General features: G+C 34.7%; 1 protein-coding gene across 3 annotated transcripts in view; it reads left to right on the top strand.

Annotated features, from left to right (window-relative positions):
- Positions 1–12,267, top strand: part of LOC124777093 (serine/threonine-protein kinase mig-15) — a 342,698-nt gene extending 330,431 nt beyond the window's left edge. For all 3 annotated transcript variants that reach the window (XM_047252374.1, XM_047252373.1, XM_047252372.1), the window contains one exon: positions 6,971–12,267. In XM_047252374.1, the coding sequence (XP_047108330.1) occupies positions 6,971–7,054 (84 nt within the window). In that variant the 3' untranslated portion in view covers positions 7,055–12,267. The remainder of the gene's footprint in view (positions 1–6,970) is intronic.
- The last annotated feature ends 219 nt before the right edge of the window (positions 12,268–12,486 follow it).

Below are 12,486 nucleotides of genomic sequence, written 5' to 3'. Positions count from 1 at the left end.
TTAAGTTTAAGTAGTTCTAAGTTCTAGGGGACTGATGACCATAGATGTTAAGTCCCATAGTGCTCAGAGCCATTTTGAAAACTTGTTCCTTCAGCCATGCGTGATTTAATTCGACTACAGTCCATTACCCGTATTTTACTTACGTTGATATTAATGTTACAACTTCTTATGAATCAATTCCATTCAACTTCTCTTCCAAGTCCTTTACCATTGCTGACAGAATTAGTGTGTCTTCTGCAAACTCCAGCTTTTGTTTCTTTTCTTTGAACTTTAATTCCCTCCACAACTTTCTTCTTGGTTTCCAATATCCTTCAGCTCTTTTAATGACAAGCTGGTTTATGTAAAGTTGTAGGTAACCATTCAATTGCAGTATTTTACCTATGCTTGAAGAGTGAATTGCACTCAACACTGCAAAACATTTCTGTAAATCTGCATTGCTGTAAACATAAGTTTGCCTTGCTTCCACCTATCTCCAAGCTAAGTCATAGGGTTGCTGTTGCCTCGTGTTATTACATTTCCAAACTTTCATCTCCAGGTCTGATTTCGCCAGTGTTGCCATTGTTCTGTAAATAGTTCGTCAGTATTTTGCAACCATGACTAATTAAACTGATAGTTCATTAATATTCACACCTGCTTTCTTTGGAATTGGAATTATTACATGCATTTGGAAATCTGATGGTATTTTGCGTGTCTTGTACATCTTCCATGCCAGGTGGAATAGTTTCGTCATGGCTGACTCTCACTAGGAACTCAATAATTCTAGGAGAATGTCTACTCCAGGGGTCTTGTTTACAAGGAGACAGAATCGCTGGCCAGTACATACCTTCATAAGGTGCAATTATAAGTAGTTAAACAAAGACTTAAGAAAGTTAACTTTTGGGAGTATTAGTGTCTTCGTCAGGGAAGAAGAGTGATAGTTCAAGGAAGTTTGGAAAGGTCATCAGTCCCCAGTGTAAGATTGACTGAAAAATCTTACACAGTGCCTAGAATAATAAATTTAAAAAAATAGCATGTGGTCTTGTATCAAGTTGGGTAAAGTGAGTAAGAGAAATATCACTATTAATATTCATTGCCATGGCAACCAACTTATTAATGTGCCAACATATTGTGATGAAGTTAACTGAAAATGTATCCAGATAATCTTGTAAGTAAAGCATCTAATGTGTGTAGCACATATTTCAAAATGTTTTGGATGGACATTGGTAGGTCATGATGGTAACAGAGTTTGGATAAAAAAAAAAAGCTTCGGCTTACCTCTTCTGTTGAGGCAATGTTCTGCCGGCCCAGATTCATCTGTAGGAGTACCTACAAAGACTAAATGGAACACTCCGGTTAACCCGGCTTTTGTCCTGTTGACGGAAATAATTTTTGATGAGAAAAATAGTAGTACAGTACTTTTCCTTTGTCTGTATGTCAGTTGAAACTACAAGTGTGGAGGCATCACTTCTAGATAACTTAATTAACCAATGACTTATTTCAGCAGGATTAACCCTGCAATAATCACACCATTTTTTGTGTGCTATTAGTAATCACTGTAGACTGTCAGTCCGTATCTAGATAAACATAGATTTATGATTAAAAATCAACAAAATATTGTGAATATATAATTTAGTATGTGTAAATTTTAATGGCAGCTTGGACTGGCGCTTGCGAAACAAACAGATAAGACAAGAAGTGCAGCAAATCTCTTCGTTGAGTGCAGCTGTCTGTGTTATTAACAGCATGAATTACTGAAGAGCTCATAGGTTACCTTCAACTGTCAGTAGGAAATAAAATATGACCATAGGTCATTGGAGAGTGTGTCTTGCACAATTGTAAACAGCATGCAGCTTGTCACATATGTCTATATTTCCTTTCATCTTGTAGTATACACTTACCATATCTGCTTTGCCCATCTCATCGTGAACAGTGTCATTATGGTAGAGACTGGATACAACTAAAAACGGTTTTTACCTTTCTTAGGAATATGTGACGCAAACATATTTGAACACTCTGGAGGCTCACTTGGCTTTGTGTATCCAAGTGTCAATTCCATCTCGCAAAAATATACAGGGTGTTACAAAAAGATACAGCCAAACTTTCAGAAAACATTCCTCATACACAAATAAAGAAAATATGTTATGTGAACATGTGTCCAGAAACGCTTAATTTCCATGTTAGAGCTCATTTTAGTTTTGTCAGTATGTACTGTACTTCCTCGATTCACCGCCATGATTTCATACGGGATACTCTACCTGTGCTGCTAGAACGTGTGCCTTTACAAGTACGACACAACATGTGGTTCATGCACAATGGAGCTCCTGCAGATTTCAGTCGAAGTGTTCGTATGCTTCTCAACAACAGATTCGGTGACCGATGAATTGGTAAAGGTGGACCAATTCCATGGCCTCCACGCTCTCCTGACCTCAACCCTCTTGGCTTTCATTTATGGGGGCATTTGAAAGCTCTTGTCTACGCAACCCCGGTACCTAATGCAGAGACTCTTCGTGCTCATATTGTGGACAGCTGTGATACAATACGCCATTCTCCAGGGCTGCATCAGCGCATCAGGGATTCCATGCGACGGAGGGTGGATGCATGTATCCTCACTAACGGAGGACATTTTGAACATTCCTGTATCAAAGTGTTTGAAGTCGCACTGGTACGTTCTGTTGCTGTGTGTTTCCATTCCATGATTAATGTGATTAGAAGAGAAGTAATAAAATGAGCTCTAACATGGAAAGTAAGCGTTTCCGGACACATGTCCACATAACATATTTTCTTTCTTAGTGTGTGAGGAATGTTTCCTGAAAGTTTGACTGTACCTTTTTGTAACACCCTATATAAACAGAACAATTAACTAACCTGTACCTAACAATACAATGTAACTAATAGAAAGTAACACTGCAATAATACAAATCCTTGACAATAAACTTTGTTACTGTAATGGCTTCTGTCTTACTGTACCTTTAAAAGAGAATAGTAAAAATCATATCAAATACCATTGTTCGCACGAGAATGTCAGTCCACAATTGTTGACCATTCCACCATCACAGCTCTAATCCAAATGAAACAAAGGAGTAACGTAGTCCTGTTGATTGCTGGAAGGTACTCGAGTCATGTGATTCCTTGACATAAAAAGGTTAAAGAGAAAGGAAAAAATAAGTTTGTGCGGACTGTCAGTCTGCATGCAACTATTGCAGGGTTAAAAAGTTTCTACCCCCAAGTAAGAATAAAAATATTTTTTTAATTGCAAACTCAGGAACTGTAAAGAAATTTTACATTTACACTCAATCATTCATTACAAAACCGTTTAGTTTCTAATAATTCTCTCACAAATGTTATTTTATACAAAGTTTTACAGTCCAGTCAGTCCGTAAGTACAATATTGATCTCTTAGCAGGTACATCTTGCTCTAGTGACAGCTCACAAACAAGAGAGAGTGAGAGATACAGTATGTCTGGTATTTAAAAAAATCACATAGAGGCTGTCTTTACAAAGATTAAATTGTCAACATCGGATAGTGATGAAATCTTCCAAGATGCTATGTCTTCTTAACCCTTTAAGTCACACAAATACTTTTGGACTTGATATGCACTGAAATTTGATATTATTCTTCTTTATTGCATTACTGGAGAATATTACAAATTTTTTGCAAAATTTTCAATTTTTATAAAAAATTTACATAGGTGGTTTCACTATGAAACCACTGTGACCCAAGGGGTTGTTCAACGTCTTTCAGAAATTCACTAATTTTTAGTTTTCAATATTTTATTACACTAATGTTACATTTTCTTTCATACATATTTTTTTATAAACTGAGGTCCCAAAAAAATTTTTTTTCTTTAATGCAAAATTTCGAAGAACATTACATACAACACTTGTTATCTACTTTTCATGATACTCCAAAAAACAGTTTTTTTTTTTTTTTTTTTTTTATCTGTTAGGCACAATCCGACATCACATACTGTGCATGACCATCTGGTCCTATGAGGCTCCTTTTTTGAACTACAATTTGCACTGCATTTCGATTTGCTGTGAACAGGAATATGCAGTTCATCAGATTGTCTTTTATCCACAGAGACTTTCATTCCAAATGTCTTATTAGATGATGATGGACGGGAAATTGCTCTCCTTTTCCTGCCAGGAGAAATACTGCCTTGCACAAACAGACCCTCAACAACTAATATCTTAAAATCTTTTAATTTCAGTGGTGTTACTTCAATTTTTATTTTATGTATGACATAGGCATTCACGACAGTGACATCCAAGACATGGAAAAATATTCTGCGCCACCACTTCTTGCTTTTCCTGTCTAATTCCTAAGTTGATTTGAGCATGTTTGCTTTGTCATCATAACCCATTAAAGTATTGTAGTCACATATGACTTTCAGATGTTTTATTGCTTTCTTCGGTTCACTGTGGCTTCTTGGTTTGGATTATGGAAGTTTGAGAGAAAAAGAACAGGTTTTTTGTCCATCCATTTAGTGCAGGTTACTCCCTCCCAGTTCCTCCACTCTGATTCCCCACAAGTATAACATTTATCAGATTTAAAATCTTTTGGCAAGTATTTCCTGACGCTTTTAATTGTGCCACAGGCATATATTTTATCTAATAGAAGGTTGTTGAACAATGGTACTAGTGTAAAATAGTTATCTACGTAGATTTCATAACCCTGACCTTCCAGTGATCTTGTCAAATCAGTAACAACTCTTCCACCTAGGTCCTTTTCTACCTGAGTTCCATTTCTCCCTGTGTAGATTTGAAACTCACAAATATACCCCATTTCATCTGCCCTTACCCACGCTTTGTAACCCCTTTTTATGGGTTTCTGTGGCCTATATACTTTCATAAATGATCGCCCTTTGAACTTAATCATTGACTCGTCAATGCTTTGTTTCTTAGATGGCTTGTAACAATTTTTGTAGGTTGTGGAGAGAGAATTTAGCAATGGTCGTCGTTTATATAGTTTGTCATCTGCCAATCCCCTCTGTGGTTGTTTTTCATTCCCATTTACATGTAAATTAGAAAGGAGCCACAAAAATCTATTCAGTGGCATTCATTGGGCATTGTATTCATCCCGCAATGCTAGGAAAGATGACCAGTAATCCCTAAAACTAGGTTGTGCTTTTACACCCATAAGTAAATTAATACCTAAAACCACATTCATCTCATCTATGTTTGTAGGGTAGGGATTAATGCCACCAGCCTTTGGCATAGCATATAAATTTGTCTGATACAGTATTTCCTCTGATGTCTGATTCGTGAAAAGTTCAAGGAAAAAGTCAACTGAGGAAGAAAGACTATCGAAATTGGACGAAGGCCCAGTTTCCTCCACAAAATTTACATGATCATAATCACCGAACTCACGTGCCCACTTTGGTTCTGTGAAGTCTTGGGCGGAAGGAAGTAGTTCACTAACATCAGCTGGAGCTTCAGAAACTTCTTTCTCAGCTGCTAAAGAAGGTAGGAGCGTGGGGGCTTCCTGTCCAAGGACCTGAGTAATACCTTCCAGATTACCATCTTCATCCTCTTCAGATTCTGACAAATCGCTTGGAATATCCTCAAAAAGTAGGTTGTAGACAGTAGCCTCATCTAATTCTGCCAAGGAGTATGTTTTATCCATCTAAATAGCAGTAAAAGTTAAATAACTTATTGTATATAAGAATAGAAGCTTTGTATGGTAAAGGTATCATATTAGCATAGCGAAACCACCAACATTTGTTCTTCTCATTGTTTCAAGTAAACTTTAGACATATTTTCAATCTAGAATATATGTCGTAGCGTGTAGAAAAATTTTACTTACATTGAATAAAGCACAGCATCTGAATAACACAAAACAAATGTGTCTGAATCACAATATGTCGGATTTGCACGTAAAACACGCTGAATGCCAGTTCCTGCTCACAGCGCTGCTCTCTCAATATTTATTGAGTTAGTTCATCAAATATCCGCTAGAGTGTGCTACAAAGAAGGGTGAGACGGTGGTTTCACAGTGAGTCACCTATGCCACAAAGGGATACAATGCAGTAAAAAGTGGTTTCACAGTGAAACACAAAGGGTTAAACTTAATAGTTGTTGCCTGTGTATGTTACACACCTGACTACTGGTGTCAGAACAATGTACTGGTTGCTTCTTCACAGTACTACAATGATGCACTGTCATCTGTTTGCATGTGTTCTCATTACATAAAAAAGATTAAAAAAATGTGTGTCCATATATGCTCCTACAGTGTACCTCCCTTGTTTAAGAATTCTTATTCTAATACTGAAAGTAAATCTTTGATGTGCATGTTTTTGACAATGAAACAACACACAAATAGTATCATCACGAAACAGTAGACAAACAGACGTAGAAAAAAGATGAAAGAAAGAGTTCAATACCAACTAAGTATATTGTAACTTTACACCATAATGATGGATAAGCACCTGGTGTATAGTATCATCATGAAACAGTAGACAAACAGACGTAGAAAAAAGATGAAAGATAGAGTTCAATACCAACTAAGTATATTGTAACTTTACACCATAATGATGGATAAGCATCTGGTGTATGGACGAAGTGAGACCTGCTTTACAGTACTGAAGCCTACTATGTGCAGTCTTAACATATGCCCCCCCCCCCCCCTCCCTACACACACACACACACACACACACACACACACACACACACACACACACACACGTATGCACAATTCTAGAGCCACTTTCAATTTGTTTCAGAAAGAATAGAGAATGTAATTAATCTTGTTTTACATATTTTTCCTCTTTACCAGTAATAAAATGTTAATAGAAGTTGTATGGCCTCTTTTGCTGTAATTAGATCAATGTGTGGCAGATAACAGCCAACAGATCATATTTTCAGGTGTGTCCTATTTTTGTCTAACAGCATAGTCAGAAAACTTTGCAAACATGCTTTAACATTCAGCTCAGAAATGTGACATTCTTGATTCACAGAGAGATTAGTTATATGGAATTAATCTTTATTGCAGGTGTTCTTCTCGTCAGCAAAAGGAGGGTCATCTTGCCAGATCTATTTCATGACACTGAACAAGCCTGGTATGGCTAATTGGTGATAGTTTATATTAGTGGCAACTGTTATAAAATACTCAAAACACCAAATCTTATCCTGCATAAGGGATGCATGATCAAAATTGGATGCTGCTTCCTGAGGTAAAGAAACAGTGCTCAGGAAAATGACCATTCATGCATTACTTGCCTAATGACATGATTATTTATTTTCAAAATATCCAAAAGACTGTTGAACGGCTGTAGAATAGTGTAGGTACAAAGTAGAATTATAAAAAAAGAAAAAGGTGTTGGTCAGTGAATGATGAAATAAGTTTCACTGATACTCACTTAGTGCTTATTCCATTTCTTAATGAACAAACGTGCATAATAAGTACTTAAAGGACCATTATTTCCTTCCTATTTTGTTCTGTGAATGTACATTCTAAAAAAAAGAAAAAAAAGTTGTGCACCTTTCTCCAGTGGCAGGAGATGTACTTGCCTCTTGATGCAGATTTTGAAAAACTTTACCATGAAAAAATGAAGTTGACTAGAGTACAAATTGTTGAATAGCAAATATGACTTATTTGTGCCTTTTCCTGACCTTGCTTGAAAAAGCTCTCTTTTCGAAATTTTAATATTATCTTTCTACACCTAATTCCATTGCTGCATAAATTCTTCAGCAATAATAGTTGAGTTGTAAATTAAGCAGCTGTTCATTGTGTTGTTGAGTAACAAGTGAATTAGTGTAGTTAACTTAGTACATCCAAGTTTGTCAGGCATCCCTTGAAGGTTGTATTCTGTGCCAGCACTTGTTGTCAGGTGAAGGCTGATCATTCAGCTTTGAGAAACTTGTTATGTAGTCAGTGGGTTGTTCATGTTTTGATAGTATGAGAAACCCCACAATATTTTTAAATTAGAATCTATGTCTGTGATTTTTTTCCTCCATTCATTTTGATCATGTTAGTACTGGAGGGAATATTAAAGGTATATATTGCCTACCATTAAACATTTTTACGCTCAAACTGCAGTCATTTATATAAAATAATAATTAAAAAAAAAAAAGGCTCATATTCACCACAGTTTGTAATAAATGCGTACTAAATTATAGCAATCACAGTGGGGGTTTTTTATATGCAAATTTATTGATGATGATAGTACATTTAGATAACAGCATTTATGTTTTATAGTTTGAAGCAGTTTGTCACCATTGTTTACATTTTATGAATGAGATATTGTAACATTGATGATCGGTTTTGAGGACCACAAGATTGTAATTTTAGTTGTTTTTATGTTAATATCAAATCAGTATAGTAATACTGTAAGTTTGGTGCTTCCAGTGATTGTGGCTCTCATTGTGGTTGCTATTGCCTTATTAATATAATAACTTTAAAGATCTGTAAAGGACTTTTTTTTAAAAAACTATAATCTTACTGTTGTAAACAAAACAGAAATTTGTGACATAAAGATTTTTTTACTGGTGCAAATTAAAAGACTGTTCTGGTATAAGCTAAAATACAATATGGGCATGTATTGTAACATTGCCCCTGCTCCACATTGCTCTGGGGATTAATGCTTCACATTATTAATGAAACCAAAAGCTTCTGGAAATCTAATTAAACTTTAGTCTGTTTATGTTCTTCTGTGCAGCCCTTTGAATTTGCAGTTTCAGGTTTTGTACTGTTTATAAAAGTAATTTGGATTAATGCAGCTTTTGAAGCACTGTGTATTGAAGATAAATTTTGTTTTTATTACCCAAACTGAACTGTTGTTAATATTTCATCTTTGATATTTCCTTTTTTATGGAATTGAACATTCAGTATTCATATTAAGTACCACTTTCCATATAGTGAATTTATTTTGTACTGTAACGACGTCATATCTGAAGAACAAGAACAGTTTGGGAGAAAATAAATTTAGTTTGGTACTAACAGGCACCTGTTTTGAGCTGTTTACATATGTAGGTTTAGCTTTTGATGATGACTGACTGTGATAATATATATATTTTGATAACATGCTTTATAACATCTGTACTGCATTTTTTTATTTGATTAGTACTTCATTTTGAAACCAGCAATCATAACGTGTTACAGTTGTATCCATTCAGCAGTTACAAAACACGAAAACTGTTTTCAGATTTTGCTTTGTCTATTTGATTCCGTGGTTGCCGTTGATATGAAATAAACACCTTTCTTGTACTCGTGCAGTAATTTAATTTATTTGTTTCTATAAGCAAATACATTTAAAAAGTAAACTCTTTCTTTGTGTTGATTTTTGCCCTGCTTTTGTAACGACAACGTAAATTTTTTCCAGCATTGCTAGGGCATGGGAGACATACTTTGCCACCCAAACAATTCTATTTTTGTGAATACTTTTCTGTTTGTTGCACTTCTTTGTAGTTTACTGTGACACCCACAGGCTTCACAGACCTTAAAAGACTTGTTAATTACATATTATATTGTAAAAAAAATCGCATTTACTACTTAACTTTTTAAAGATTGATTCACATTGACACACAATATTATCTGTAGTAGAAACATATACGTTCCTTACAGCCAGATTCACTTCATTGCTGCCTCCATTCAAAGTAGTCATGAGTACAGGAGAGGGGATGTGTCATGTAAATTTATTTTATTTTGTCAACTTTGATATTAGAATTATTTCAGGACATGGAAGTACATTAGGTTGTTTTATTGCTCTGTTTCATGTCATGTGTGACTGGACAGAAATGGATATAAAATAGCGGCTTGCATGTGTGAACAGCCCATATGGTTTTAAAATCAAAACTGCTGCTATGTGCACAAAACAATTCTCCACTTCGTCACATATGGAGCTCATTGTTTTCCTTTGATGAAAATCCAGTCTCTTTAGTTTCCTTGTAAACAAAGTCATGACGATAAAATAAAATTCAACAGAAGAAAACTGTGCAGATATTTCTGAGAATTCTGCCTGCTATAGTGTATGTAGCAGCAGTTTTGCTATGGTGCTGCTGTGCTAGTCCACCCATTGTTATTTATTGCTTAAGTAATAGATTTAAATTTTCTGTTGCAGTATGATGTTTTGATTTCTGCTCTTTTTGTAAACACTTGTTGCAGTTATAAGTATTTCTTATTTTTCGTCGGTAGATGCTTTTTGTCTTTGTCTTGTGGATTATTTCCAAAGATGTTTTTAATTATTGTAACAGATATTTTAAATATTCCATTTTACTATAGAGCATATATATGTATATGTATATATTACATAAATAAATATATTCTCCTAGGGAAATAGGAAGAATTAGCAATGAAACTTTGTATTAATAGATTTTTTAAAAGTTAAATATTTAAGTGAATGATAAGCAGAATATATGTGTGTGTGTGTGTGTGTGTGTGTGTGTGTGTGTGTGTGTGTGTGTGTGTGTGTGAGAGAGAGAGAGAGAGAGAGAGAGGGAGAGAGAGAGGGAGAGAGAGCGCTCACATGTGCGTGCCAACTTGTTCTGTTTCAGAGGACAAGTGTCTGTTGAGAACAAAAGTTCGTTTGTGACTTTTCATAATTCAGATGCACCAGCTGTGAACAAAAGTGCAACGGTATTATAGATCTTGGAGGTGTGTAGTAAGACTTCTATCCCAACAATTGATACATTTATTTTTAGTTAAAAAAGTTAAATACTACACAAAATTCATTTAGCATTTCTGTAATGGGCTGTAAGTGTAGAGCATCAATTGAAGACACACATCAGTAGCTTTTAATTTTCTATTTCTGTTAATAACAACACTGTCTTGTCTTCACCAGTATTTGTGTATTCTGTAATTTATTACTTTCTTATATTGCTAAAAATACATGGTTTGAAACAGAGCAACTGTGAAGCAGCATGAAAACTAAAAGAGTCGTGTAAAGTTTTCTCTTTGAATCATAAGGATCATAGAAAGGAACACAGAAGTTTAAATCTTGTGTTTAGTAACATGTTATGAAGGTAAAAAATCTCATAACATCTTATGTCCTCCTCAAAAAATTCAAGTGAAGATTCAAGAACTTCTGTGTTCAGATTGGTCTAAAAATGTAAGACACTGCCAGAATACAATTATTTTTTAATCATATTGTAATTGTTATTAATTGAGTCTGCAACATATGATGGTTGGAAAAAGAGTGCAAGGGTATCTGACACTTTTCTTGTTAACATGATGATATATCTTTATTCTTCCACAGTGTGTCTTTCCTTTCTTTCTCATTCACATATAAGCTACACATCTGCCTACACTGAAAAGCCCTTTCTTCACAGTATTCAAGGAAAATTTATTAATTAAACTCTTTTTTTCTAAGTGTTAGTTTTGTATACATGCCTGGACAAATGTGAACAACAGTGACTTCTCTGCAAGCCACTTCCTTTTGTTGAATTCTTACATTCTCTAATCTCTGTATTGTAGACTTATTTACAAAAGACTACAAATGTGTCATAACTGACAAACAAAATGAAGACAGGCAAGTTTCACCCGCTGGTGAAGAGTTGCCTGCAATTTTTTGTAGTTGTTTTCATCCAGGAATTCTCATTATAGTGATAACAAATAATATGATGACATGTTTCTGAATGTATTTGGTTCTGGGTACATTCCTGATTAATCTTTTCTATATGGTGAATGACTCAGAGCTACTTTGTTTACATTTCCTGTAACTTAAAATTATCAATATTAAAGTTCTGTCTACCGTAATAGAACTATTTGTTATGCTGCCATTATCTGAATATTCCATTAAAGAACGAAATCTTAGAAATTAAAATAAAAAGCCTATCTTTATAAATGTCATAAGTTACTTTAAGCAGGTCTAATAGTGGATTATTATTTTCAGTTTTTCATTGGGTTTGTAGGAGTAGTCACTGTTCCTCATTTGTAAAACCAGCAAGTCAACATAAAAATCAGAATTTTCACAGATCTGAAATTAATGGAATTTCATTTCTCAAGTGAAACTTTCAGAAATACAGAACAAAACTGCAAAAATTTGTATCATTCAGGCAGTTCACCCGAACCAACCAAATATCAATGCTATGTTCAGGAGATCAGCGATGATCCTGATCTATTGCATTATGCTAATTGTTATACAGAAGTTGTATTGTTTTATTTGTAACTGTATTGTTTAAAGAAAATGTTGGGATGATTTGAAGTTAAGTGTTCAGTTTTGCAGAAAATAATTCCTTTTGTATTTTGCTAAATGAAGGGCAGTGCAAATTTTCATGCATGTATGAATGGAATCTGTAGTCATTGCTTTTTATACCTCTGAAGGACAAAAGAATAAATGATTTTACTGTTTACTAATGGTGTTTCCTTAATTTCATTGTGATAATTTGTACTGACATTGAAAATTCAATTTCACAACTTTCACCAAGAAAAGATTTCACTCTACAGCTTTGTATTCAGTTTGGGAAGATTTGCGTGTATTCACACTTACTTTTGGGACCATACTTTTGTTTGTTATTAATTTTCACTGGATACTTTTCAGTTTTAAGAGATTAACAGATTTAACATCATAA

The sequence above is a fragment of the Schistocerca piceifrons genome, chromosome 2 (assembly GCF_021461385.2).
Source record: "Schistocerca piceifrons isolate TAMUIC-IGC-003096 chromosome 2, iqSchPice1.1, whole genome shotgun sequence".
Lineage (NCBI taxonomy): Eukaryota > Metazoa > Arthropoda > Insecta > Orthoptera > Acrididae > Schistocerca > Schistocerca piceifrons.
The sequence above is the reverse complement of the archived record's forward strand: the minus strand, read 5'-3'. Positions and strand labels throughout refer to the sequence as shown.